Source organism: Perissodus microlepis, chromosome 23 (assembly GCF_051167445.1).
Source record: "Perissodus microlepis isolate ML-2025 ecotype Zambia chromosome 23, ASM5116744v1, whole genome shotgun sequence".
Classification (NCBI taxonomy): Eukaryota; Metazoa; Chordata; class Actinopteri; order Cichliformes; family Cichlidae; genus Perissodus; species Perissodus microlepis.
Window position 1 is genome coordinate 37,306,105 of NC_140482.1, and position 24,902 is coordinate 37,331,006.

Consider the following 24,902-nt stretch of genomic DNA (forward strand, 5'->3'; position numbering starts at 1 on the left):
CAAAAGAGGTGAGTGGACAAGACATGCTTGTCGTATTGCGGTATATCACCTGAAGTTCTGCAGCAGTCTGAGCCTGTTGCTCGCAGGATCATCGCCAAGGGATGAATCCGGGTCACCTGATCTAGCCCGAACTACAAGCTTTTTCAACTGGTAGGTATATGTGTCATCATAGATAAAAAGAAGCCCTCCAAAATAAGATGCTGGCTTTTTATATTTATATATAGTCTCTTCCTCTATAGCCATTTAGCTCTCTCCCCTTTTTCCAATATAAACCAGCCAGTTTATGGCTGCTTCATTCACCAAACGACAAACTATTTTTTAATAAACATATATATGTTTTAGGCTCATCTGCCAGATCTGCCTTCAAAGCCTTTTTCCTTTAATATTTGTTAGTTTTTAAAAATGAATTTACAGTTTTTAAAAAAAATCTTATTTATCACCTAATGTTTTACTTTTTATTTTGATTAGTAATGATTATACGAACAAAGTGATTAATATAATTTGTATTAAATCCTCTTTCAACACACCAAGGTGGCTTAGAAAGATTCTGATTCTGGTAATTTGCAGTGATGAACAGTGTACTGCACATAAATGACAACATGCTAATAATAATAATAATACTAATAATAATAATAATAATAAAGAAAAGCTTAATTCAATGCAAAAAAAGGTGCATACTGTTTTTTAGTAATTCAAACACAAATAACCACTCTGAGCAAGAAGTTAACGGATCCAAACAAGGGTTTCCTTTAATGATCATTTGTCTTGTAAAGAATATAATACAGGGACAGGACTGGAATTCATAAGAACATACATCAATAAATATGGATAAATACTTGTGGACCACATTCACACAGCTGTAGATGAGCCCAGCGTCAGCGATATTGTGTCTGTGCTCACAGTCGACACGAACACACACAGACTGAAGTGTTGTGCAGGGAACGGAGCCAAAGAAGTGATGTTTGTCAGTTTGGCAAACTATTACTTTGCTTCCATCTCTCCTGTTGACCGAGCGCCTCTTGTTTTTCTGTTGCAGCGGTATAAACCAGCAGCGTGTGAGCTGACGAGAGGAACAGAAAGCAGGCGATGGGTTTTTCATCCACAGAGGCTGTGTGAATATGGCCCAGAGAGGCTAAACAACAAACACACCCAGAGTTTAAATGGATTGTTCTAACAAAAAACTTTGAGTATTTATATCACAGAGGAGAAAAGGGAGCATTTTCACTGCTTCCTGCTTTGCGTTTGTCATAATCCCACTGTAACATATCTCCATTCATCCATCCATCCCAACCATTTTCTTTACAGTGATAAATTGTCTCAACTCAGCATCAGACAGAGCTGCGATGTTATACAAATACCAGCAGTGTGGTTTCCACTATGTTAGATAAGTGATGCAGCAGTCCTCAGGAGGGAGGCGAAAGTTTAAAAAAAATCCTCATGAGATAGTTATGAGATTGAGATAGGGAGTTATGAGAGTAGTAGTATGCATATGGGACAGGATACTACCTGGAGTGTCTTATGGACACATAGGAGTGCTATAAGCTACACCAGTCTGTTTTTCTGTCATTTAAAAAACGCTCAGCAGTCAGTCAATGCAATTGTACCGCCGATGCCATCGACGGACTTAATAAGAACCCAGGACAGACAGCCTAATCACGAAATCAATAGTCTGTCTGCGTGTGATTGAGGAAGGACAACAGCCTCTAATGCTCTTATCAGGCTGTCATGACTGATGAGTGTCCTGTTCAAATGCATCAGGTCCAGAGAACAGAAAGATGTTACAATACATGTGGGAAAGAAGAGTTCTTGGTTTCTTTCATCCCCACAAACATATGCTCTTTGTCATTGCAAACAGGTGGTAGACTTGACTTTGACCTCTGGCTGCTCCAGTCTGCAGGTCAGGGTGTCCTAGCCGTAGTCTCGCTAGTGTGTGAGTGCAGATGTGTGAATGCTTTATGTATGGAATAAGCACTTTATAAATGTGTGTTTGAATGGGTGAAAGCAGCCTGTTGCACAAAGCACTTTAAGTGAAAATCGCTGCAATATGGTTACTGCATTAATAGCTCTGATCATTCCTCAGAAAATTCATTCATAACACTAACAGGCATCACAGTACTATTAGGCATTTAACTGATCAATCCTCGAGGTATGTGCAAAGTGACTGATACTTTCCATTTACACTATGAGTTGCCCAATTTTACAGATGTTAAACTCTTAAACAGTTGTTTTTGTTTTCTCGACTATAACAGAACTACGATGGCGTTGGTTTTGTAGCACTTGAAGCGCCTTGAAAAACTAAGCTTCAATGTCTTTTCCTCAGAAATATTTTTTCTATAATCAAGATAGCCTTGCCAGCAGTATCACTGTGCAAAAGGAAGCACGCATATATCTGTGACAAGAGGTTGTGCCCATGACACTGTGACAGGATGTAAACATTAATGATCCTTCAGCTGAATACTAATGCAGCTTCCTTTAATTTAGAGGTATAGTTTGGCAGACAAACTGATACAGGATGTGTTTCTTTTAAGTAATTAACAGGTGGTGACTTCTGCAAAGAAAATACATTGCTGCCATATTTTTCAAATGCATAGTTTGTCATTACAAGTTCCATTTAATTCTAGAGAGAGAAGGCAGCCATCTCTCAATTGCAGATAACTACAGAACTGGGTAAGTCAGACCATATGCAATCTGAGAAGGATAGTGGAAAAACATGTATATTTGATAATGGGGTGAACTATGCCTTCAAGTCGTCATCCTAGAAAGATTTTCTCTTGTAACGTTGTTTTATTATCTGCAATTTCATGCCCTCCACGTACACTGGAAATTACATTGGAGTTTATGAAGGCTGCTGCACCCGCCTCGGACACACTCTTCCAACTAGGCACGTGCTTCATCAAAAACATGTACAACAAATTTAACCGAGCTGCGCTCCCGCTGTCAACATTCAGACAGAGGGCAATCAGACAGTCACAGCTACAAGCACAAGAAGATGCCACTGCACTCCCATCAATCCAATTCTTATCTCATGCATGCGGAACTCAGTAAGTGGGTAACAATTACGATAGGTGGCTACGCCTGAGAAGAGGCCTTCGGGCTGCAAAGACGTTCAGCGTTTTGCCCGCTGCTTTCCCCCCCGAGGCGTGGTGCTGAGCCAAGAGACAGCTGGCAGAGACCGCTGTTAACTCATTCATCTTCATAATTAACACTCACAATTATAAGAGTTTGTCACTTTCTGTTTGCCTGCCCTTGGGGCTCTGACTAGAAAGCCCGACGAGGGAAGAGGAGAGGAGTGTGAGTGGAGGAGATTAAAAGGAGGAGTCAAAAGCAAAGAGAGACAGACACTGTTTGAAATTTCAAGAGGGAAAGTGTGGCTGTTTGAATTCATTGAAAGATTTTTTTTCTCATCTCTGCCGGTGAGAAAGGTTAACCACCTTTAAAAGACCAGCTCAGTCCCAGCGGATGTGCAAAAGCTAAATTGTTCATTACCCTCGGGCCAGAGGGCGAAGCTCTGCGTTAAATTCAAACGGATCTTTTATGTGCTGTCTATTATACTTTTGACTTCTCTCTTTTTTAAAATAAAAAATGGATCATTATCAGTAGAAATTCCACACATATCAACCTATCAACTCATGTGGGATAGAAGATTTAAATATATTTTCTGCATCTTGTTTGGAAGGCCTAAAAATCTCTGCAGAGGCAATGAAAAATTGACAGTCGTCAGACCCTCCTTAAATGTCTTAAATGTCTAGTCTTATTAACCACTAGAAGCTAGCTTGTATTCATTTCCTTATCACTTTATCGCATTAAAATTTAGTCCTGTCACACAGCTCAACCTTTACGCAGCTGTAATTAAACCATCCCTGTGTGTCAACTCTGATTTGAATTAGGTCTTCGGTCTGCCCTTTTATTCATCCACTTTCTTTTATCAGTCTATTTTACAGGAAAGACAGAAAAAAAGAAGTTTGTGTCAGTCTGACATCGTCGAGTGACAGCTGTTTGACAGCTATGACAGTTCTTTGGGCTTCCTGTCTGTCACTCTTTACTTTCCACTCGCTGTCCGTCAGCAAAACCCTCCCCTTGTCATGGCTGCTCTGGGGTTCTGCAGATAATGCAACTTGTTAATTAGGCATGCAGCAGATTAATTAAACTGATACAGGGATCTACGATCACTATTCTTCTCCATGTGGAGGAGCGTTGTCATTGCCAAGGTGAGGGGAGATAAACAAAGGCGGGGGGGATTTGTGTGCGCAGGATAGGTTTTCTTACCTCAAGTGACTTTATATAACCCGATCCTGGTTTAGTGTTTTCACAAGATGCGCGAGAGGCTCCTGAAAACCCTGAGTCTACGCTTTCTCCACTAAAAAACAAGTTAAACTGAATTTAGGTGTGCTTATTGTCCACTTCCCGACAAAGATGAAAGGTACTAAAGTGTATAGGTGGTGATGATAAAAGTATAACGAGATAGAGAAACGAGGGATAAAAGTGCTGGGGTGTAATCCCAGAAGCTCTAACCCCAAGTGCTGGCTTTAAAAAACAGCAATTTAACCTGGCAGTAAAGGGGAAGAAAAAGGGAGCAAAGTGCTTGTTCTATCCATCTCAATCCCCTCTTTAAAAGAGGAGACACGACAGGGGCGAGCTCAGGTGTGAACAGCTGCGAGACTCCAGAAATGGCAAGCCTTAATTTCTGCTGATCCTTTATATCGTCATCCACTGGGACCTCAGCCATTGTCAGCGTCTTCAGCCATAACGCACACATGCGGCATCCACATAGACAGACACGAGACGAGCAAGAGCTTGTTGTCTCTGTCTCCTCTGCATCATATTCATCCACATACTCTGCACAAAGCTCTGATTCATGATGCAACAATCTCAGCTTGTTGTAGTGCTTGTTTCCCACTACTTGCTCAATTCTTCCTGCTTCAGAGGGCTGGTTAAGGCTGAAGACTACACTACAAAAATGTACATCTTCAGTCCTTTAATCTTTAAACCTTGTTCTGAATGTCAGTGTTATGACAACGGATCAATTGATGATTTCAGTGACAAACACAGACAAAAATCACTAATATTTTCAGAGCATCTGAGAGATTGAATCTTTGTAGCCCCTAACTTTACTTTTTGGTTCAGTCTCATCAGCACTCTTTCCACAAGCAGCAAATGGCTGTTTTCAGTAAAATAATAATAATAATAAAAACCTAATGAAATGATACAAATCTAGCAGGCAGACATGTTGTTTTGCTTGACACGTAACTTTTAACTACTCACTGCTAATGATGCCCTACAAAGGCTGGATGTTTAAAAATTGAGACAAACAAATCGAACTGTTACCCATGGACTTGCCATGAAAAGGTTGTGGCACAGTGGTTACACTGTTGTCTCACTGCAATATGGCTCTTGATTTGAACCTCATGGTGAGCGTGGGTGTCTACATGCAGTTTGGATGTTCTCCCTGTGCCTCTGAGGATTTTCCAAACTGGTGTGGATGTGAGAGGGTGTGGTTGTCTGTGTCTCTGTGTTAGCCCTTTGATGGGACATGTGCTCGGAGTACCCTGGCTCTACCCATATAACACCTGGGATAAGCTTATTTCAAGTTTATCTCTGTCTTGTCAAACCAAAGATACTTTGAAGATGGCAACTGAGTGCAAATGGTCACGGGCCAGATTTCAGTCTTCGAAACAACCGTTTTAAAGGCAGCGAGGTTGCAAGTTAATTGTAAACTGTCCCAATAATTTTGTTGTCCCTGTTTTCCCTAGTGTGACTGTAGCATAAGCTGGACAAACAGTTAAAAAAGTGGATGGTTTTAAAACATATGTTTTAAACTACCTGGGAGTGAAGATTTAAGTTTGTTTCTATAGCAACATTTTCCCATGTATTAATGGCCAAATCAGCGTTTTACTTTTCTTGACCTGTTGTCCTGATGAAAGAAAGTCCTGTGTTTTTGTGATATATAAAAGTGTGATCTCACTGCCATGTTTGCTAATCATTTGCACATCTACATAAAATTAATTGCAAAATTGAACAATAGGACAATATCACTCAGAGAGGGACTGAATAATACTTATGCACCTAGCTAATGCAGTCCTTGGTCTGACACACCCCAATATGAATGTACCCATACTTTTGTTGAATACACAATGCAGTAAAAACAGCAGTAAACCTTCAAAATAAAGGCGAAGCAGATACGTGAGAGGCTCTTCACCCTGCTGCATCACCTTGATTAATTCACAACACACAATCCCACAGCAGCTCATATTGTGAAAAAAGACAAAGCAAATGCGGGACTGCTGAGCTGAGTTGAGACAAGCTGACATCAAACGTTCAGATTCCCCCTCTACAATGACAGGTGTGGATGTATGACGCAGCAGGAGGTGTTTGATATTGTTCAACACTTCTGAAAAGTGACTGATGTGTGATGTGATGTGCTGAAACTGCAATGGGAAGGGATGCGATTTCCATTTTCCTCTGGGGTCAAGCATCTGATCTAAAGTAATGGTCTTACACTGACAAGAAGATACAATGCTAACAATTAAAATAATTCAATTACAACTGCTTCTGAATGAAAGAAAATCAATTAAATCTGTTTCGGAACAACTCAGCGTCGCTTTAAGTCAAGTACAATGCCTTACAAAGAGCGAACCAAAAGCAGCAGAGTCAAGAAATAAACACTGAGTATTTGTAAAAAATAACTATGTGTTCAACAGACAAAAGGCTCAAGTCAACAACACAATGTCTTCCTTGACTCGTCTGATTTTGATACAGCAAATTCAATGATGTAATCCCTATTTAGGAACTTCTCTCTGAAGAATGTTCAGTGTGGCTCTCAAAGATTTTTTTTTTAAAAACAGGTCAGCGTAGCCCCATGTTTCAGGTCATCGTTGAGCTTGAGGGGAGAGTAAGTGGGTCAAGAAAGAAGGTAGGTAAGAGACAGCAAGGGTATGACCAGAACGTCGGACCGAGAAAGGAAAGTAAAAAGAGTACAAAGGGATTTATTATTGTCCTGTTGATGCAGTTGACTATGATACAGGCTGACTTGGAGAGCTAAGGGCAGGACAATGCAGTGCGGGACAAGGCCGGAGGGAGGCGGCTTGGTCAGAGAGTTTTGGGATGTTATTGTGATGAACTGTTTGGGGAAATGGGGACGACAGGGAGACAGGCAAACTGCAGCTGGCAGCAGAGGAGAAAAAGGGGGGGGGGATGATGTTTTTTTTTGGTTCAGAAGCGGGCGTGGTTGTGACCCTGGCCTCCCTCTCTGCCGTGGTGGCCTCCCTCTCTGTGGCTGTGCCTCTTGTGCTTTCTGCGCTCTCTCCTGGTCTTGTGGTGGTGGCGCCGGTAACGGTGAGCTCGCCGGGCTGGAGGAGCAACCAAAGTGGAAGAGAGAAGTAAGTATTAAAGGAGTAATTCAGTATGTAATGAGATGAAAGTGAAGGGTAGAAAACTGATGCAAGCGGGAGATGAATCACTGGCAAGCATCAGAAGTTTTTGAAACCAGGTAAGATGCGAGAGAACGGATCAAAAAGCAGGAAGGTCAAAATGTGCAGATGGTTTAACTGTTTCCTGCACACTGAGGGAATCTGTTTTATCTCACATTGGTTAGACTGGGCGCCTTTAGCAAGGGCACAATGAGCTAGCCACCCACTCACTGCCTCGGTATAAGCTTGTTCCTGGTGTGTACTGCCAAATTAGATTGCTCCGTCCCTTTCTGGGTTTGGCAACAAAGAAATGTCGTCTGCAATGAATGATAACAACATCATAACTCTGGGCCATAAAAACAACTCTGTCCAAAGATAAAGAGTCATAAGCAAAGGAATCTTTATCACTTTGAACAGAAGTTACATTATTTCAGTATTTTATCATTACTGTCACACTGTGAGCAAAGCGAAGTGAAATACAAGGCTCAGTTTGTTGAATATTTCATATAGATCAACCGGCCTATGAGGAAGAGAAAATTATGGTGAAAAGTTATGACATCAAGTCGGTATATTCTGTCGCAGTTAGTGTGAGCAGTTTAAAAATTGATAAAAGTAAAGTTTATTTTAAAGAAGATAAGGTATTCAGTGAAAGAAACTGATTTTCTGTGCTGTTTTAGAAATACCCGGCAGCAAGTGCGATATCATCACTGTGCAGGATTATTTTGTACAGATGTTTTACATGTGCAAAACAACAGTACTGTGGAAAAGTTTTGAGCCAGTTGAGCCGTTTTAAAGTTGTAGCTGTAATTTTCAGCGCTTAATGAACGTCTACCAAAAGTTTTCTTTAGATATTGACTGTATTTTCTTTAATTTTCAGTATTGTCTTGTACCTGACCATTTTTAGAGGACTGTGCTTTTGTTTATCAAACCACTTAACACTGACCTATTCATCATTCAAGCAGAAAAAGACACTTAACTCAAGGGATGAATCGGTGCACAACATGCAACTTAACAAAGATCCAATTTTAAATTACAATTTCAGACACACTTTGTTACAAGCGGCATGTGACCTGTCCCTACTTCTTTAGTTTAATCTACATAAAATGCCAAAAATAAAAATTCATGTTTTGTTGGACCAACAACGTGACTTTCAAAGAGTTTTAGCTAGAAAGCTGTCAGTATGTTCTTAAAAAGTTGAGGAAATTAAACAAGTGGAGTACAAAGAAAAACTCTCACGTCTAAAAATTGTGAAACAACAGTATATGAAGGCCAGTTCCTTAAGAAATAGGAAGAATCCAGCAAAGACCTGATACAGGACCTGAAAAATGCACCGTGCCCTTTAAGTGACTCATCTACTGTTTACTGAAGCCTCATTAGAAATGGTCTCAAGTGAAGGGTGGCTGTCAAGAAGTCTTTCTTAAGGAAACGACAAACTGGTATTTCAGCCAGTACTGTTGGAGATCTTGTCAAAATTGATGGAATTATGAACAGGAAAAGTACCCTGAGTTCCCAAACACACTTCCAATGCAGTAAAAATATATGTGGGCTGAAAAACATATAATGGAAACCTATCGGCCTTGAATTGGCCTCCCCAGATTATTAGTGAAGCAGTGTGGGATCAACTCGACAGAGGACGGAAAAAAAGCATCCAACATCCAAAAAGGAGCTTTAAACGTCCTTCAAGAATCCTGGAGAGTTATTGCTATTTAAAGAAATTACAAGAAAACTGGCTAATAGAGTTCAGGCTGTGTTGAGGAATAAAGGTGGTTACACCAAATATTGACTCAAGCACATTAAAACTGCATAACTGCTATTTTGTATCATATACTGTGTTTCCTGTATTTGTTTGCAGATCTTTCAGTAAATCACTGAACCTTTCTTTCTTGCACGTGTGTTGTATTACATGAAGCTTCAACCTGTTAGAATTAGTTTTGAAAAAGTCTACAAAGGAAAAGTGGAAGAAAAACTACCTCGAGCACAAAACACTTCAAAGGACACCCTGTGACTTCTAAGCAAGCCCAAGGGACTAAAAACTGCAATTATCAATAATGAGAGCGGGGATGGAAAGCCCGAGAATACACAAAGTGACAGCAGCTCCTGGGGGCTGTTGATGTTTGGGGTTCAGTCTTTTTTGGTGTGCATGCTAAAAATATTAATAATGATTAAAAAAAACAAAACAGAAATGTGAAAATGACCTAAAAAATTCTGTAAGTCTTGCTGTTTACCAAGCAGCCATATTCTCTCTGTTAACACTCACATTTTATGCAGATGATTTTAGGTCGGTCCCACTTGCCGTTAGCACGACACTTAGCAGTGGGCACGTGCCGCTGCAGGAAGCCATCGGCGCACTGGTAACGCACTACTGAGTGGATGTCATAGTGGGTACGCTTCCGACCAATCAGGAAGGCATTATCCACAGTTGGAGGGGCCCCGCAAAGCACTGTAGAGACAGAGAAATACAGAATATTAATGAGGTTAGTTATTTTTATTGTAATTACCTACAATTCTTGCTGTGTCATTAGTATTTATTAATCAAATAAGATTCTTAAAAGGTTCTTATCATTGTTTTCCTTGTTATTCTCTGACGTGATCAGCTCAAGTGATCCCTATGAGCAACAATCTCAGGCTTCAGAGTCCTCTGAATGTTCGGTTTCAGGCTATTTTGATTCCCTTGGCTCTGTATGACACCAGTGAGAAGAGATATCCTTAATACGTTCCTCTTAGGCACACAGCTCTGAGTGGGATCACAGAAACCCCCTACCTGCGATTCAATCCTTATTTTTAAGAGGAAGTTCAATCAAAAGAAAGTTGCCTCAAATGGAGGGAAAAGAAATTAAAACATTTTATTTTATTTGTTTATTCGGAACAGTGAAGCAGTAGAGATGAAGAACATGGAGCTGGAAATGACCATAATAAGTCATCTTTAAACAGTAATGACTTTAACCTGGATTCACCCCATTAGTGTGCTTCACTTAAACATTTCAGGGTTCCAAATGGTGTTTACATTTAGATTTTAAGGACACATCCCACACACGGCGGGACTATGACTTGGCTAAAACATTTTTTGAAAACCGCTTCAATCTGTGGATTTAGCATCTGCAGGACAGGGTGTCTGTCCAAGTCTGTCAGCGAGTGAGTAGGTGGGATTCAACGTAACACAGCATTTTAGACACATAAAAGAGAGGAGGCAGAATCAGACAATTGTTTACTCAAGCTGAGACAGACAGAGAACTGACACTCTGGTCAGAGACTGACAGGATGGACAAGCCTCAGGGAGGCACTCAAACAACTTCACCATTTTTTTTTTAGCTCTCCCGTCGGGGTGTCAGTCTGCAGTGGTCGGGGCTGACTTCAGTTCTATCTTTCAATACAATGCGCAACAAAATAATGGAAAAACTATGGTTAGGTTTTAGTCATTAACTCCATCTGATCCATTATGTAAATTATTAAATTAACTAGATAAAATATAGACAGGCTGTAGTTTTAAACTTTTCCATTTACCACTGGGGGAACTTAAGAATTTCTATGACAACTAATGAAAAAAAGTTAAATATAAACTACAGTACAGCACCATTTCAAACCCCCAACTGATATTACTGGTACTATCAGTCCCCACTATGTCAACCTGCCTTCGTCCCGGAGTTGAAACCCAGCTTGAGGTCCTTTCAGACAGGAAACTTAAAGTCAGCTTTGATGGCCCCTGACTTCATCCTTGGATGCCATTTGCACAGTTCAGCAACAAACCAGTCAGGAGAGGACTTAATCAGCAATCAGAAAATGTTTACAGTCCTTAATTCCCTTGTCTGTGTCCTAATACCTCTTAAATTCTTAATAAGGGAAAGCAATGCCATTAACTCTGATGAAGGGTTTAACGTCACATTTACAGTTTAATACACTGTGGATGGAAGGGGCAATAAGCACTTCCCCCTCACTTGAGACTATTACTGTCTTGACACAAATGAAAGGCTAAAAGGTAGCTTTCCATTAGCTGTCACCTATGTACGCTGTTGAAAGATTTCTCACAGTGCAGACAAGCTAAGTGAGATTGCACTGAAGTAGGTATAAAATAAAACGTCAAAAAACTCAGAAAAGGGAAATGGAGCTGGAAAAGGTGTTTTTTTTATAGTGAAGAGTAGAGGGCTGCAAGTGAAAGGAAGCTGGGTCTTAGAAAAGCCCATCAAAAAAACTATAAAAAACACCAAAAGCACCTGTTCAGTCTTTTAGGACGTGTGATTGGTAAAAGACTCATCGTTGCTTGCATGACAATGAATCATTTTAGAAACTTCTTCATAGTAAAATCCATATTTGAAGCATTGTTTGTCATTGCAACATCTAAAATACACTTCGCTTAGTGTCTTCACCAAATATGGATAAATGTAAAAACTGCCACCTGACTGGTTGGTCTGACGGCTCATACAACTACGTAGCATTAATTCAAGGTTAGGATGAGTAACCTTTACTATCAAATGCAGGTTTCCTCCCAAATAATATCACTGCGGAAGCCTATTAATTATTAATTAGCCTATCAACATTACTCATGGGTGTAAATAATTAAAAGCTGCAGTGATTTTGGCTCTTTAACTTTGCATTTCCATTAAAATAATGTCATGTTTTTGCTGTATTTTAGAAATTATAGATAAAACAGAATGAAAATTATTTACTTTTTAAATGATTCTTATTACAGATAAAACAGAACAGCTGTGAGATGAAGGGGAAAAAAAAATCTTTTATGTAGAGACCGCTTTGCATTCCTTGAGTGCTGTTTGTATATCTAATTTAGAGGAGGCTACTTTGATTATAAATAGAACATAAAGAAGCCTAATAGCTTTAAAACAGTTCAAATAGAAATAAACTATAATATATCAAATAAACAGATCTCTGACCTGTGTTGATCATGTTTTTAACAGCATTTCCAATCAAAGCAAACAAATCTTTTCAATAAGTGTTACATTCTCTATTTTCCCCTTATCAGCATGAATAAAACTATGTGTAAACTCACCATTATTCATATTCATATTTATTTATTTATATTTATTTATTTAAAAGAGCCGGATGTGGTCCAGAGCCACAGGTTTGAGATCCCTGTTCTAAGTAAACACTGGAAGTTAAGAAGAAGTTATGCAGTATATCTGCATGCGTGTTGTGAAAATATCTATAGTTATTTTCTTTGCCGTTTTTCTTGTGTTGCAGGGGGGCAGTCACTGTGAGTCATGCGGAAAGCTGCAGACAGCTGCTGGGTTCCTCTAGTTGGTTCCTTTATGGCCTCAAAGCATCCGCACACCTACTGGCAATCATGTGAAAACAAATCAGAGAGATGTGCAAATGTGTGTGCGTATTCTCTGCACAACACTATGGGAGTACGTCTCACACAGAGTTATGTTCAAACTCAGTTTTGTTTATTAAGAAAGTCTGTTTGTGTGAACACTGACAGCTGCTCAGATCAACTGAGATAATGGTTTTGTTTTGTTGTTCACTAAACAGAAATACACCACAGGTAACAAATCTCAGTCAAAGTCCACTTAGATTTATAACCTGTGGCCTCGGAGAAGGCATTTGACTGCATCCTTCAGGGTGTCCTGTGTGGGGGGGCTTTTGGGAGTGTTAGGCCCAGTGGTACAGGCTATTCAATACCTGTAGAACCACAATGGCAGTAAGTGATGGCTGGACTTTGCTAGGACTGCGCTTTGCCAATGATTATGTTTAGAATTTCTAGGCACACATAGCCAAGGAGTGAAGAATGTCAGGTTTGGTGGTTGTAGCATCTTCTCCTTGCTTTTTGCAGTCAGCCTCTGTTGGAAAAGGGTGACTGTTTTGGGTTGGGAAAGAGTTGTTGCCTCTAATGAAAAATTCAAGTATCTTGGGATCTTCATGAGTAAGGGAAGTAGATTGGAGACTGACTGATGCAATGTGTGCAATAATGTGGATGCAGTATCTGTCTGCTGTGGCAAAGACAAAGCTGAGCGTAAATGATTTTTTACCGGTCGATCTATGCGCCGATTCCTCCTCTCACCTATGGCTACAAGCTTTGGGAGTGACCTCGGATGCATCTGACTAGGATGGCGTCCACATATGTGGATATCACATTTTGGGTTGTCTAGACCAAAATACTAAATGTTGCTCTACAAGGGCCTGATATCCACTTACGAGGACATTATATTTCCACTGTTCTATTGAAATTTAAAACGAATGTCCTCATATGTGGATCTCATTTTTCTCAGAAAGAAAAATCAGACAATTCTTAGTTTTTACATTCATCAGGTCCCAATCAGCCCAAATAGAATAGAATAGAATAGAGAAATTAAAACCGCATGCCATGAAAGAGTTTGGGTCTTAGGAGGTTAATTTCTCCTAAGTGAGATGTTTCGAGCACACCCAACTCTGAGAGGTCAAATGCACTGCAACTTAAGAAAACACCAGGCAATAGAAAAAAGCTGCAAAAGCACACAAAAGAGAATAACAGTGTAATAAGGAAGCAGAGGGTTCCTTAGTGTTGTGTAGCTGCAGATAATGTGCGTTTTAATCGAGTCTGTGCATCCCAAACATACAGATATTAAGAAGCAAATAACACAAAACTGCAAGTAGGATTTTTTTTTTCTCCATTTTGATTTAAATTAAAAGGAGACTATTTGAAAAAAGTAGCTTATAGCTTTGAGCTGGTAAGCAGTCTGGCTTGGTCAGACAGCATTTCCTTGGAGGGCCGCTTGCAGGCCTTGACCTTCTGCTGTGTTCCTACAGGCATGTCCCTGTGGAGAATATGTGGGGAGCTTGGGGGAAGTTTGTGCTTGGTCAGGAAGGGTTGGCGAGGAGAGCTATCTTCTTCTTACCTTCTATTTTCTCTCTGAATGGCTAGACTCATCATCAGACCAAACAAACGAAACAAATATTATTACACTGGAAATATGTGCTCTATTTTACAGCAAAATTCATAAATATCTGTTCCTTTGAATTATTTGAAAGGCTTGTAGGTCTCACACTAAGGTGGAAGCTGGTAAAGCTTCTCTTGCAAATACAAAATAGAATTCAGAAATAGCAGGTTTGTGTGTATTACACAGTGGCTATATTACACCCCAGTGGACACATGAACTGCTGAAGGCACTGGCATCAACCTATTATTTCCCAACACGCTCACAGTGTCTGTATGTCATGCAAAATTAGATTTCCCCCCTCTGTAATAAGCCATAAAAAACTGAATAATTTTATAATACTTACATGTCTTGTTGTAGGTAAATTTCTTCTCATCCTTGCTAGAAGAGCTTAGAGGCAGATGACTGTGTGACATTCTTGTCACTGTAATCCAAATGTAAATGTTGAACTCAATCAGTTTTGCTTTTTTCCATTTTTTCCTTATCCCTTACTTGGATAACGTTGATCCAGCAATCAAATATTACATCTGAATGTTGAAACAAGTTGAATCAATCCTACAAAGAGCATCACTTTTAGTAAAAAAAAGGCCAGAGCTATATAGATATAAATATATATATCCTTCTACAGAGGTGGCAAAAGTACAGACTTCCTTTAGTTAAGTAGCTAAGTAGTAAGGTAAGTGTGTTAAAAATACTCAAGCAACTTCTTTACTCAAGTAAAAGTGGGAAAGTACAGGCTCTGAAATGGCCCCAAAGTAAGAAAGTAAAAAGTAGTCCTTGAAGGACAAAAAGGTAACTGAACGTTCCTCTATGAAAATGCAAAAAATATTAGTACATGAGAAATACTATTCCAACCCAAATTTAAAAATAGAGTACAGTAAAATGAGTAGAGTCAAAGTACTAATACTGTACTGTCTTATGAGATGACTGCATCAGGTCTTTTTGCTTAAATAAAAGAAATCATCACCATCTGTACAACACGCCACCCTAACTGACCCCCCAAGCAGCTGATCAAGATGCCCGATTGGCTCGTGTGATGAGAAGACAATCAGATCACATGAGCTGGGGTAATTAGAAATGAGTCTCAGCATGGAGCTGAGAACTCCACTGATACGATCAGACAGTACATGGGGGTTACTTGAGTGAGTGAAAAAGAGGATGACAGGGAAGCAGGGAAAAGATGAAAAGATGCTGGTGATCGTAAGTGACTGATTAAGGTCAGAGGTGGGCTGTATGCCTGGGACTTGTGACAGTGAGCAGCAGAGGTGCTGCAACACCTTGCTCACAAGGGAAACAGCTCTCCTTTGATACACCAATATAGCAGCGGCCTGTTTTCTGTACGTGTCTCCACGATCAACTGGCTGATCCAACATCTGCTGATGCTATTTTCCAAAAACACACATAAAGACTTGAAAACAACTCAATACAACTCCTGAGAAGACCGCAGACTCCCACGGTCATATATGAATACTCAAACTTATAATACTCAACTCCATGATGGGAGGAAAGATGACAGGGGGGACAGTGAGACGGATGATTTGCACAAAATTGAAATCACAGAGCAGAAAAAAGGGCGGTTGGCAAACAGTGGTTGAGACATAAAACCTTTGAAGTAATAGTGCTCTTACGGAAATAAATGTTGTTTTCAGAATGCCCTTTTCTACTACAGCAAAGCCAGCAGTTAAACCAAGAACAAAAATAAACTAAATCTAAGGTAAGAGAGGTAAGAGAGCCTTTGCATAGGCCTCAGAGTAAAGGACAATACAGAAAAAGACTGTTGAGTATGAGGATCAGTCACAGACATGAAGTTTCAACCAAAAGCAATTAAATGTGACAAAGATGTTTTCTTTTGAAGTGCCACAACTTTGTAATTATCACTTTTGCACTTTTTCATTTATTCCTTAACATTTCAATCAGATACCAGCACATCATGTACCGGAGAACAGATTAACCAAAGAACTGTCTATCCATCAAAAAACACATATAATCAAGAGAAAAAGAAAGTACAAGTTTCAATTCTGTGAGGAAATAATAGAACAATCTGGTCCTTACCAGCTATTGAATTGGTTCTACTAGCTGTTGAATCAGGAAGACTTTTCACACACTGGTTTTGCATTTAGTATTTGTAAGATAAATGATGACACTCTTCACAAGGCTACAAATATTAAATTCTCTATACCTGGTACAAATAAGCACAAATGGTTAGGTTAATTTGATATGATGACCATCAATGAGGTTTTCATGTTAGGTTTTTCAGTTTAAAGTCAGCCTGTAGGAAGAGCAGGTGACAGGATCTAACAGAGGCAAGCAGGGAAAGAAAAAAAATTGGCCAGAGAATCCAGGTGTAAAACTCCAAAAGAAACGCAGGGACATGATAAAAACCGCGCATCTAACAGAGAAGATCAGAATGCTTTAAATGTTGTAACAGTGCAACTTAGAAGTAAATCAAGTGTGATTAAAAAAAGCACAATCAACAAGACACCTTTATGCTTTCTTAAGGCAAAGCGTAAGCATTGCCTGAGATTGAGAGGCAATTAACACCTGAAATAAAGAGCAAGCCAACATATCGATGATTTGCAAACATATAAGAAGTACTAAAGTTATCAGTCTATTAACACTATCTGAAAGGGAAAGGAGAAACTCTTAACTCTAAAGTGTTTAATGATTTATAAAATTTTGCACAACCACCTCGGTGTTCACTACTGTCTCAGTACTGCAGTCATCTTTAACCCATGATGTAACTTTAATAGTCGATGTGAAAAAGGTGAAAAAGAGCTCTATTTACATTTTAAATCTTCAAGTCACATAAATGTTCGGTAAATGCAGATCATTTGCAAAAACCTCCAGGATAATTTTTTTTCAAATGCAGCCGCCAGTGTCTTCTTGTGCCCCAGTATTGCTCTAATCCAGCCTGGCTTACCTATTTATATGTCAAGCCTCCCGCCTTTGATCATAAGTTTGACCTGTATGAAAAAACAAGCTCTAATATGCTCTCAGAGGAACACGTAGAAGCCTACACTTAGATGGGACAGCTGAAACAGGAGACATAAAGAAGAGGTAGCAGCGTATACAATGATAACTAAAACAGCACATGGGTAAAGAAAAAATCGAGTCAGGACATGAGCCGTGTGTGGAAAACTTGTTAAAGTTGATGCTGGAGGATGGCAGGATATCAGAAAGAGAGGGCTTGTAAGACGCAAGCAGTGTGACTCTAAGGTATGCAGAGTGACTGAAGAGGCTTGGTCTTAATCTCTTGCACCGCACACAGATGTGTGTAATGTAAAGTATGACACAGTCAGGATATTCAGAATCACCTGAAGGTACGTGCGCTGTCAGTCTCTGTGCTTTGATAGAGACGGTGTGCAGCATTTTCGAGCTGCTTTACATAAAAAAACACAGTCTCAAGAACTTTTCATCACCTTTCTATTTTGTGATTCTATTTTAAAGGCTGTACAGGATTTGAAACTAAAGAGCTGACAGCAAAGCGCGGTGAGCTGTACATCCTCATTCTGTCTCTGCCTTCCTCAGTCCGATCCCTTGCTGCCTCGCACTTCAGATCTGACATTTCTCACTCTTTGCAACCTCTTCCTCTTTTTCCAATTTACATCTTGCTGCTCTCTGCCTCCTCACCTCTTTTCTCAGTCATCTTTATCAACTGTTTCAGTTGCAGAAAACTCTCCTCTCCTCTTCTTCCCCCTGTGCTGTTCTCACCTGTTCCCTTCTTGCAGACGTAGGGCAGATTGTAGTTGCAGGGCACGTCATTCCATTTGCCATTCTCATGAGCAATCATCACCACGCAGTCTTCTCCTCCAGCAAAGAAGTTGTCTGGCTGGTTTTCACGCCAGTTCTCATATTGCTGCACACATACACAAGCAGGCAAGATTAAAGAAACAAACCTGAGCAAAAAGTGCTACTTTTTCTACAGGCAGTGGAGAAAACATTTTGTTGGGAATCACGACGGCTGCTACAATGAGCACATCAAAATTTACTCTGCAACTCCAGGAGCTTTAAGTATGCTGGGATCAGCAGCTGACTACAAAACAAAACAAAAACAGCTGGATCCTCACCAGGTCCATCTTGTCAGTCCACTGAAAATCATCTTCTACTGTCCGATCATTTAGCCCAATCCAGGTGTTGTCATGGCTTAGACCTGAGTAAGAAATTGCAAACAAAAAAATTAATACAGAAAACAGTAGAGCACTACATACAGTATCCACACCTACAAATAAACAATAAAGACATATATGGGGCAATTCAATGTATTTCTTGACATCTATAGATAATTATTACAACATACTACAAAGGAATGAATTGTTGTTCTATAGTTTACTGTATGAGTACATGATACGCACTCATTTCTCCCAAAAAATCTTTTAAAAACATTTGTCATGAGGCTGTGACACATCACAAACCCTGATTCAGGTGGGAAACTGATCGCTTTGTTGTGTGGAGCAACAAAACACCTAATCACCAGTGCTGAAAATCCAGCACCTAAAGAAGAGACTATTGCCAACTACTCGTCATATGACTTTATCTGCACTGCCCTCATTCTGAGGACATTACCTGCTGGACAAAGTTTGTACCAAATAAGCTGGATCTTATATAGAGGCAGACTATTCATTGGATAGTGTGAAAGTGTCTGCTGAGGCGATGAAGGGAAGCCATATGCTTTTGGTGTTGCAACACTCTTTCAAAAACAAAACAAACACACAACCCAAAAAAACATGCTAGGTTTGGTCCAGATGTTGCAAACGGGGAGCCAAAAGTGCCTTGGTCCGACAATACAAGTGGATAGCACAGAGGGTATTTTGTGCTGATACAAATACAGGTGTTCCTTGAAAAATCCGGCTCTCCCTCTGCTGTGCCTTGGGCATAAAGAGTTTTAAAACCACTGGTCAGAGGTATCACGCTAAAAGAGATGAAAACTACAGCTATATAAAGTTTTTGCAATATTGAGCTGTGGATTTTTGTTGTGTTTCTACCTTAAATTATTAAGGACAGTGGAGCAACTGCTGTCATGAGTTGACGCTATATAAATAAAACTGAACTGAAGGCATTAGAAATATGCCTCATCGGGGCCTTAGTTTAAATGACTATGAGATCATGCTGTAGTATAGGCATGTCCAGACCCTTGGTCAGAGCTGGACTGGCCATCGGGCATACCGGGCATTTGCCCGGTGGGCCGATGGTGATTTTTTGTTTTTATGGGCCGATGGGTGTTTTTTTTTGTTTTTGTTTAGTTGTAACGGTATAAACAATGAAAGCTGTTGGATTGGCCAGATGCTGGTCGATGTGTAAAAATAACTCAGTTCTTTGGTGGTGGCTATGGCGGAGCTTCCACAGAGGCCAGCAGGAGGATGAGGGAAAGGGGAGGCAGGAGGAGGAGAGACCCGAGGCGGCCGCCGGTCCGAGTGTCAGGTGAACTTCAGGTAAGAAGTTATGACCTGCAGTCTGTCTGGGTCAGATATAAACCGAGTTTAGGTGTAGTTTATTTTCGATGTGCTAAATTGTTATAGTCAGTCACAATTACTCGTACTGCGTTCTAGCTAGCATGACGGAGTTTCTATACAGCTGGGTGGGTGCTATGATGTTAATGATAGTGAACTTTATTTTATTCATAAGGTTAGTTAGTAGAGTTGCCAACCGTCCCGTAAAAAAAACCCCTTCCTTGTAATCGGAAGGTTGCCGGTTCGAGCCCCGGCTTGGACAGTCTCGGTCGTTGTGTCCTTGGGCAAGACACTTCACCCGTTGCCTACTGGTGGTCAGTGTCCGGCAGCCTCGCCTCTGTCAGTGTGCCCCAGGGTGGCTGTGGCTACAATGTAGCTTGCCATCACCAGTGTGTGAACGTGTGTGTGAATGGGTGGATGACTGAATGTGTAAAGCGCTTTGGGGTCGTTAGGGACTAGTAAAGCGCTATACAAATACAGGCCATTCACCATTTAAAAACGGAATCGTCCATATTCAGAGAAAATATCACACGTTTTGTATTGAGCTGAAAAGGAACACAGTTTGTCTCGTACTTCAGCTAGAATGGAAAAAGACACAAAGCTGGAGTTATTCTGCATCATTACGCTGCACAGCTGCCTCTTTTTTCTCATCCCCCCCCTCTCCTGTTGCTACTTCAATCATGAAACTGATCAATGATCAGCTGATCGGCTTTTCTGACACAAGTCCCGTCTCTCTTGTTTGTTTATTGCCCACTTTGCGCCAGAAAGAGGAAACCAGCGGAGGTCGTGTTAAACAACAGCAGCACGTTTAAGCTTGATCAGCTGCTGTTAGAATTTATTTAATATTAATTTCTAGTATCAGCTGATGTTTGCTGGAGCCACAGCTGTAAAAGCTGCTGGTCATGATATCGGTTTGGATATGTGGTGAGAGGGAAACAGAAGAGTAAACCAGGAGATGTCCTTACTGAATCATCAGAGCTGAGCAGGTGATGGAGAAACAGGTTTACCTTTTAGGTGACATGGATGAGTTGAAGGGAAGTTATGAACTGTTTCTGAGAGACAAATAACACCAGGATCCTTTTCTATGTAGCTGACAGCTGGTAACTGTGCAGGGGCGAGTCTAGCAAAGTTTTGCCAGGGGGCCAGGTAGGGCATTAACAGGGAAAGGGGGGCACAAAGAAATACTTCTCTTTCTTATTCTCATTTAAAATATCTAGTTTTTAATAAATAATTATCTGAATCTTACAACCAAAGTTTGTATCTGATGTAAAATCTATAGAAATCATACATATACCAACAAGGCAGTGTACGTCACTGTCACAACAGCGTTTGTTTTCATTCAAAGGCTTTATGGCTTTTCTTATAATACCTGGTGGGCCGGTCTCTAGTCAAAATGCCCAGGCCAATTTTTTGTCCCAGTCCAGCCCTGCCCTTGGTGTAAAACAGTGGAGGGCTTTGTAGTATAACTCAGGGTACTCTTATTCTTCTTAGTGCAGGTTTCACACATGAGCTTGACTCAAGCTTGACAGTCCTGGAGCTGGCTGACCTCAGATGAATGATGACCATTAATAGAGATATATTATTTCTGTCTGCGGTATACGTGTGATGAGATTTTTGTTTGTGTGAAAGGATATTTCCCTAATGGTGTTTTGGGTTAATCTCATTTGTGTGTGTGTGGGTGTCTCTGTGCGCAGTAGGCCAACCATGTGCATGTGCTTGCACATACTGTATGTAATGGAATTTCAATCATGGTGAATCTGATTAACATCATTACCAGGCCCATTAATCTTCCTAATGGCTGTGATCCTCTTATTGCAGGGGTGGAGACGTCCATTTTCGAGGCAATTAAACGCACTTTTTGGTAATGGTGAGCAAATAGGAGAAAGATAAGTTCTAGGTGGGTGGTACTGTCCTTTCTTGGCATCTGCTCGGGACAGACGGCTGATCCAGAATAGCTTGCTGCTGCTGATCAGGTCTTATTACAACACAAGTGGCTGTGGAGCTTGCCAGAGGGCAAAAACTTAAGAATAAAGAGATGAAGCTTTATGGAGCACCAAAGAAAAACTGAATGGATATTAGCATGGTAATGCTGACTGGCACTAATTAAACTGCTCTCTGTGGCCAAATATTTAAGTCCACAATGAACATGAGTGGAAGAGCCAAGGAGCTGTATTTAGCTCTTCAACTGTTTGGCTTAATTTAAAATAGGATTTGCAAACAATTCAGGACAGCAGGAAAGGACACCAAACACCATAATTACATACTAAAACAACCACAGCAACACATCTCGGGTTCTCTGTTCATATTACAAATATAGAGCATGATCATTAGCTTCTCAGCTGACCACCTGCACACGTGGGTCTGTCATGTGCACTGGATAATGGGATGGATTTGCCTGTTACTACCACACACCAAATCTGGCCGTTGGTACTTCGTGGCTTGTGTAGCCACTAGGTAACAAAAGCTCAACCTCAATACACACATCCTCCATTACGACCTCAGCCTTGACAGTCTTCAGTGGACAAAACCGTGAATGTCTATTTTGGACGCTGCAGATTCTAACCCAAAAAGCTGTTGCTTGGCCTCTGGATTGTACACTGAGATACAGAGCTAATCAACAGGGATGACCCTTGACACAAAAGTCACTCCGTCACACAAGGTTATGTTTGCTGTCCCAGTAGGTTGATGTCTGTGGTAAAAACTCAGATCTATATACCCGATTAGTCAGAATGGACCTTGTTTAAGTGCTCTAAAAATAGCAGCTATGCTGGAAGCTAACTGAAGGTGCATGAGGAGATGACCTTGAATAGATAAGTGCCCATGAAAAGAGATGTATGATGATATTTTGGTGATGTCACACACCTTTTTTGTATGCCATTCATGTAACTTAATGCCCTCTACCACCTAAAATGCAAATCTTTATGTTAAAAGATATGGATCATACTCAAGTAGTCATAAACCTTTCCAAGGCATGTGCTTGTTTCACATACGTAAAACTCAGAAGTCCTAATAATTGTAATTAAATCAATTTTTATCCAGTTTTTTCCTATTAAGTTTCAGGTTATGGATTCATTTGCTTTGGTGAAGCTACCACAAAAGTTGAAAAAAATAACACTTGCAGAAAGAATATAGCTATCAATATCACTTACTGTACAGACACTTATATCAGGGCCTGCAGGGTCATCTCACTGCAACAAATGGTGATATAGATTTATTTAGCTCAGACTTTGCTCCTTAAGGTTGTTTTCAACGGCAGCAAAATCAAGTCCTTTAAGGTCCGTCATCTCCAAGTATGATAAGTACAAAAGTAGATATCACTCACTGGCCTCTAAAAGCTTTGTGCAGGAGGCAAAGGCAGCCATCCAAGTGACAGCAGGTTAGGCTATTATTACTAAATCAGTACTATCATTTAAACTGAGCAATGTCTTCTTTAAACGTGAGTGGCGATTACAAGTGTCACCAGATATTTCTGACATATAGCGACGTGAAATAGAAAGCGTGAGGATGCCTATCTAAATCTTCAGATGTCCTCAACACTGAAACATAAGAATCTTCAGTTGAAAAATGTAAGCATATTATGTTGATGTTACCACAAGTGGACACGTTTAAGTATCTCAGCGTCTTGTTCACAAATGCGGAAGGTGTAGAGTGGATGATTGACAGACGGACTGGCGTGGCAGTGACTCAGAAACTGTTGATTGTGGTGAAGACAGAAAGCGAGCTATCGATTTATATTCCTACCTTCCTCTATGGCCATGAGCTCAGGTTAGTGACCAAAAGAACAAGATCGCAGATACAAACAGTGGAAATGAGCTTCGGCCAAAGGGTGTCTGGGCTCAGCCTCAGAGATACGATGAAGAGCTTGGTTATTCGGGAGGAAATCAGCAGAGAGCTACGGCTCCTCTGCATTAGTTCAGTTGGTTTGGACCTCTGAATAGGATGTACTTCCTCGGCACCTCCTGGATGCCTCCTAGCTAAAATGCTTCCTGCATGTTCTACTATAAGGAGGCATACGGAGGATAAACTGAAGAAATTATATGTTTTGGCTGGCTTGGAAACACCTCACTGTCCCCTTGGAGGGGATGCCTAGGGAGAAGTAGGTCTTGGCATCTCTGTCCCTGTGACCCAGACTGTGGCAGAAAATGGATGGATGAATGGATGTGGGTATCATAAACAATCATAAACTAAGCGGACGGCTATGTTGCAAACAGAACTGCACATAGGCCTCAGCTCCTGACAATGAACATGTTAAACATGAGGCGGAAACACTAAGGAGGTGGCATCAGCATGGTGCTGCTGTTACTATGCTGTTGTTAGCATTTAGCTCCTAGAATGGCTGTGTCAAAGTTGCTAGAGTCTCATTAACTGAGCTTTCAACTTGGAGATTTTTTGTCCACCTAACCTTGGGCATGCTCAAGTGAGCTGTCATCTAACATTGCAGAAAAATAGCAAGACTTATTGGCCCTTGAATGTCCAAATTTGTCTTCCTAACTTTAGTTTTTCTGCAGAGTAACAACATCCGAAAGAGCTGCACTCTGTGCCAAATCTGCTATTGTCCCGTTTCTCCTTACTCACCTCTGATGAAGTTCTGCTCAGCCACACTGTGGATACTGGCCAGGTGGCCATTGTGCTCCCTGCAGTCTTTCTCAGCGTCCTCCCAGGTATGTCTGCGTGTGAAATATCTGTAGCAGTGGCCATGAAACTTCCTCCATGTGTGCTCGCAGCCTTCGGTGTCTGCGGGTATGTAGGAGGGTAGTGAAAGAGAAGGGGAAGATAATTGAAAAAGACAGTTATTAGTCAATTTAAATCCACATGGGAAGACAAGTGAGATTTTTTTAATTGTTAAAACACCCACATGGTGCTGCACGGGAAAGAAGTAGGACGATTTGGGCATTAAGAGAGGGAGACCATCATTAATTTAGTGTTTATGTTTGCATCCACACACAACATGTTCCTGTTCTGCAGCAAAAAACAAACAAACAAAAAACCCTACATGGTGTTGCTGTTAGTGCCCTCTGTGACACCCCTCTCTGCCTCCTTCCCTCCATTTCTGGCTCTGCTGGTGTCTTCTCCTCTTTGATTTTCCTCGGACTTTTCATCTACAGCAGAGGCAAGTCGCTGGTGAGACAGCTTAGTCCAGTGAAAGGGCGTTTTAATCTATTCAAATGACAACAATCCTTAGAAAT

General features: G+C 40.6%; 1 protein-coding gene across 3 annotated transcripts in view; it reads right to left on the reverse strand.

Annotated features, from left to right (window-relative positions):
- Window positions 1-723: 723 nt before the first annotated feature.
- ncanb (neurocan b) overlaps window positions 724-24,902 on the reverse strand; it is a 175,232-nt gene continuing 151,053 nt past the window's right edge. For all 3 annotated transcript variants that reach the window (XM_084921781.1, XM_084921783.1, XM_084921782.1), the window contains 5 exons: window positions 24,292-24,450; window positions 18,337-18,419; window positions 17,981-18,125; window positions 9,664-9,846; window positions 724-7,346 (listed from right to left, as the gene is read on the reverse strand). In XM_084921781.1, the coding sequence (XP_084777907.1) occupies window positions 7,210-7,346; window positions 9,664-9,846; window positions 17,981-18,125; window positions 18,337-18,419; window positions 24,292-24,450 (707 nt within the window). In that variant the 3' untranslated portion in view covers window positions 724-7,209. The remainder of the gene's footprint in view (window positions 7,347-9,663; window positions 9,847-17,980; window positions 18,126-18,336; window positions 18,420-24,291; window positions 24,451-24,902) is intronic.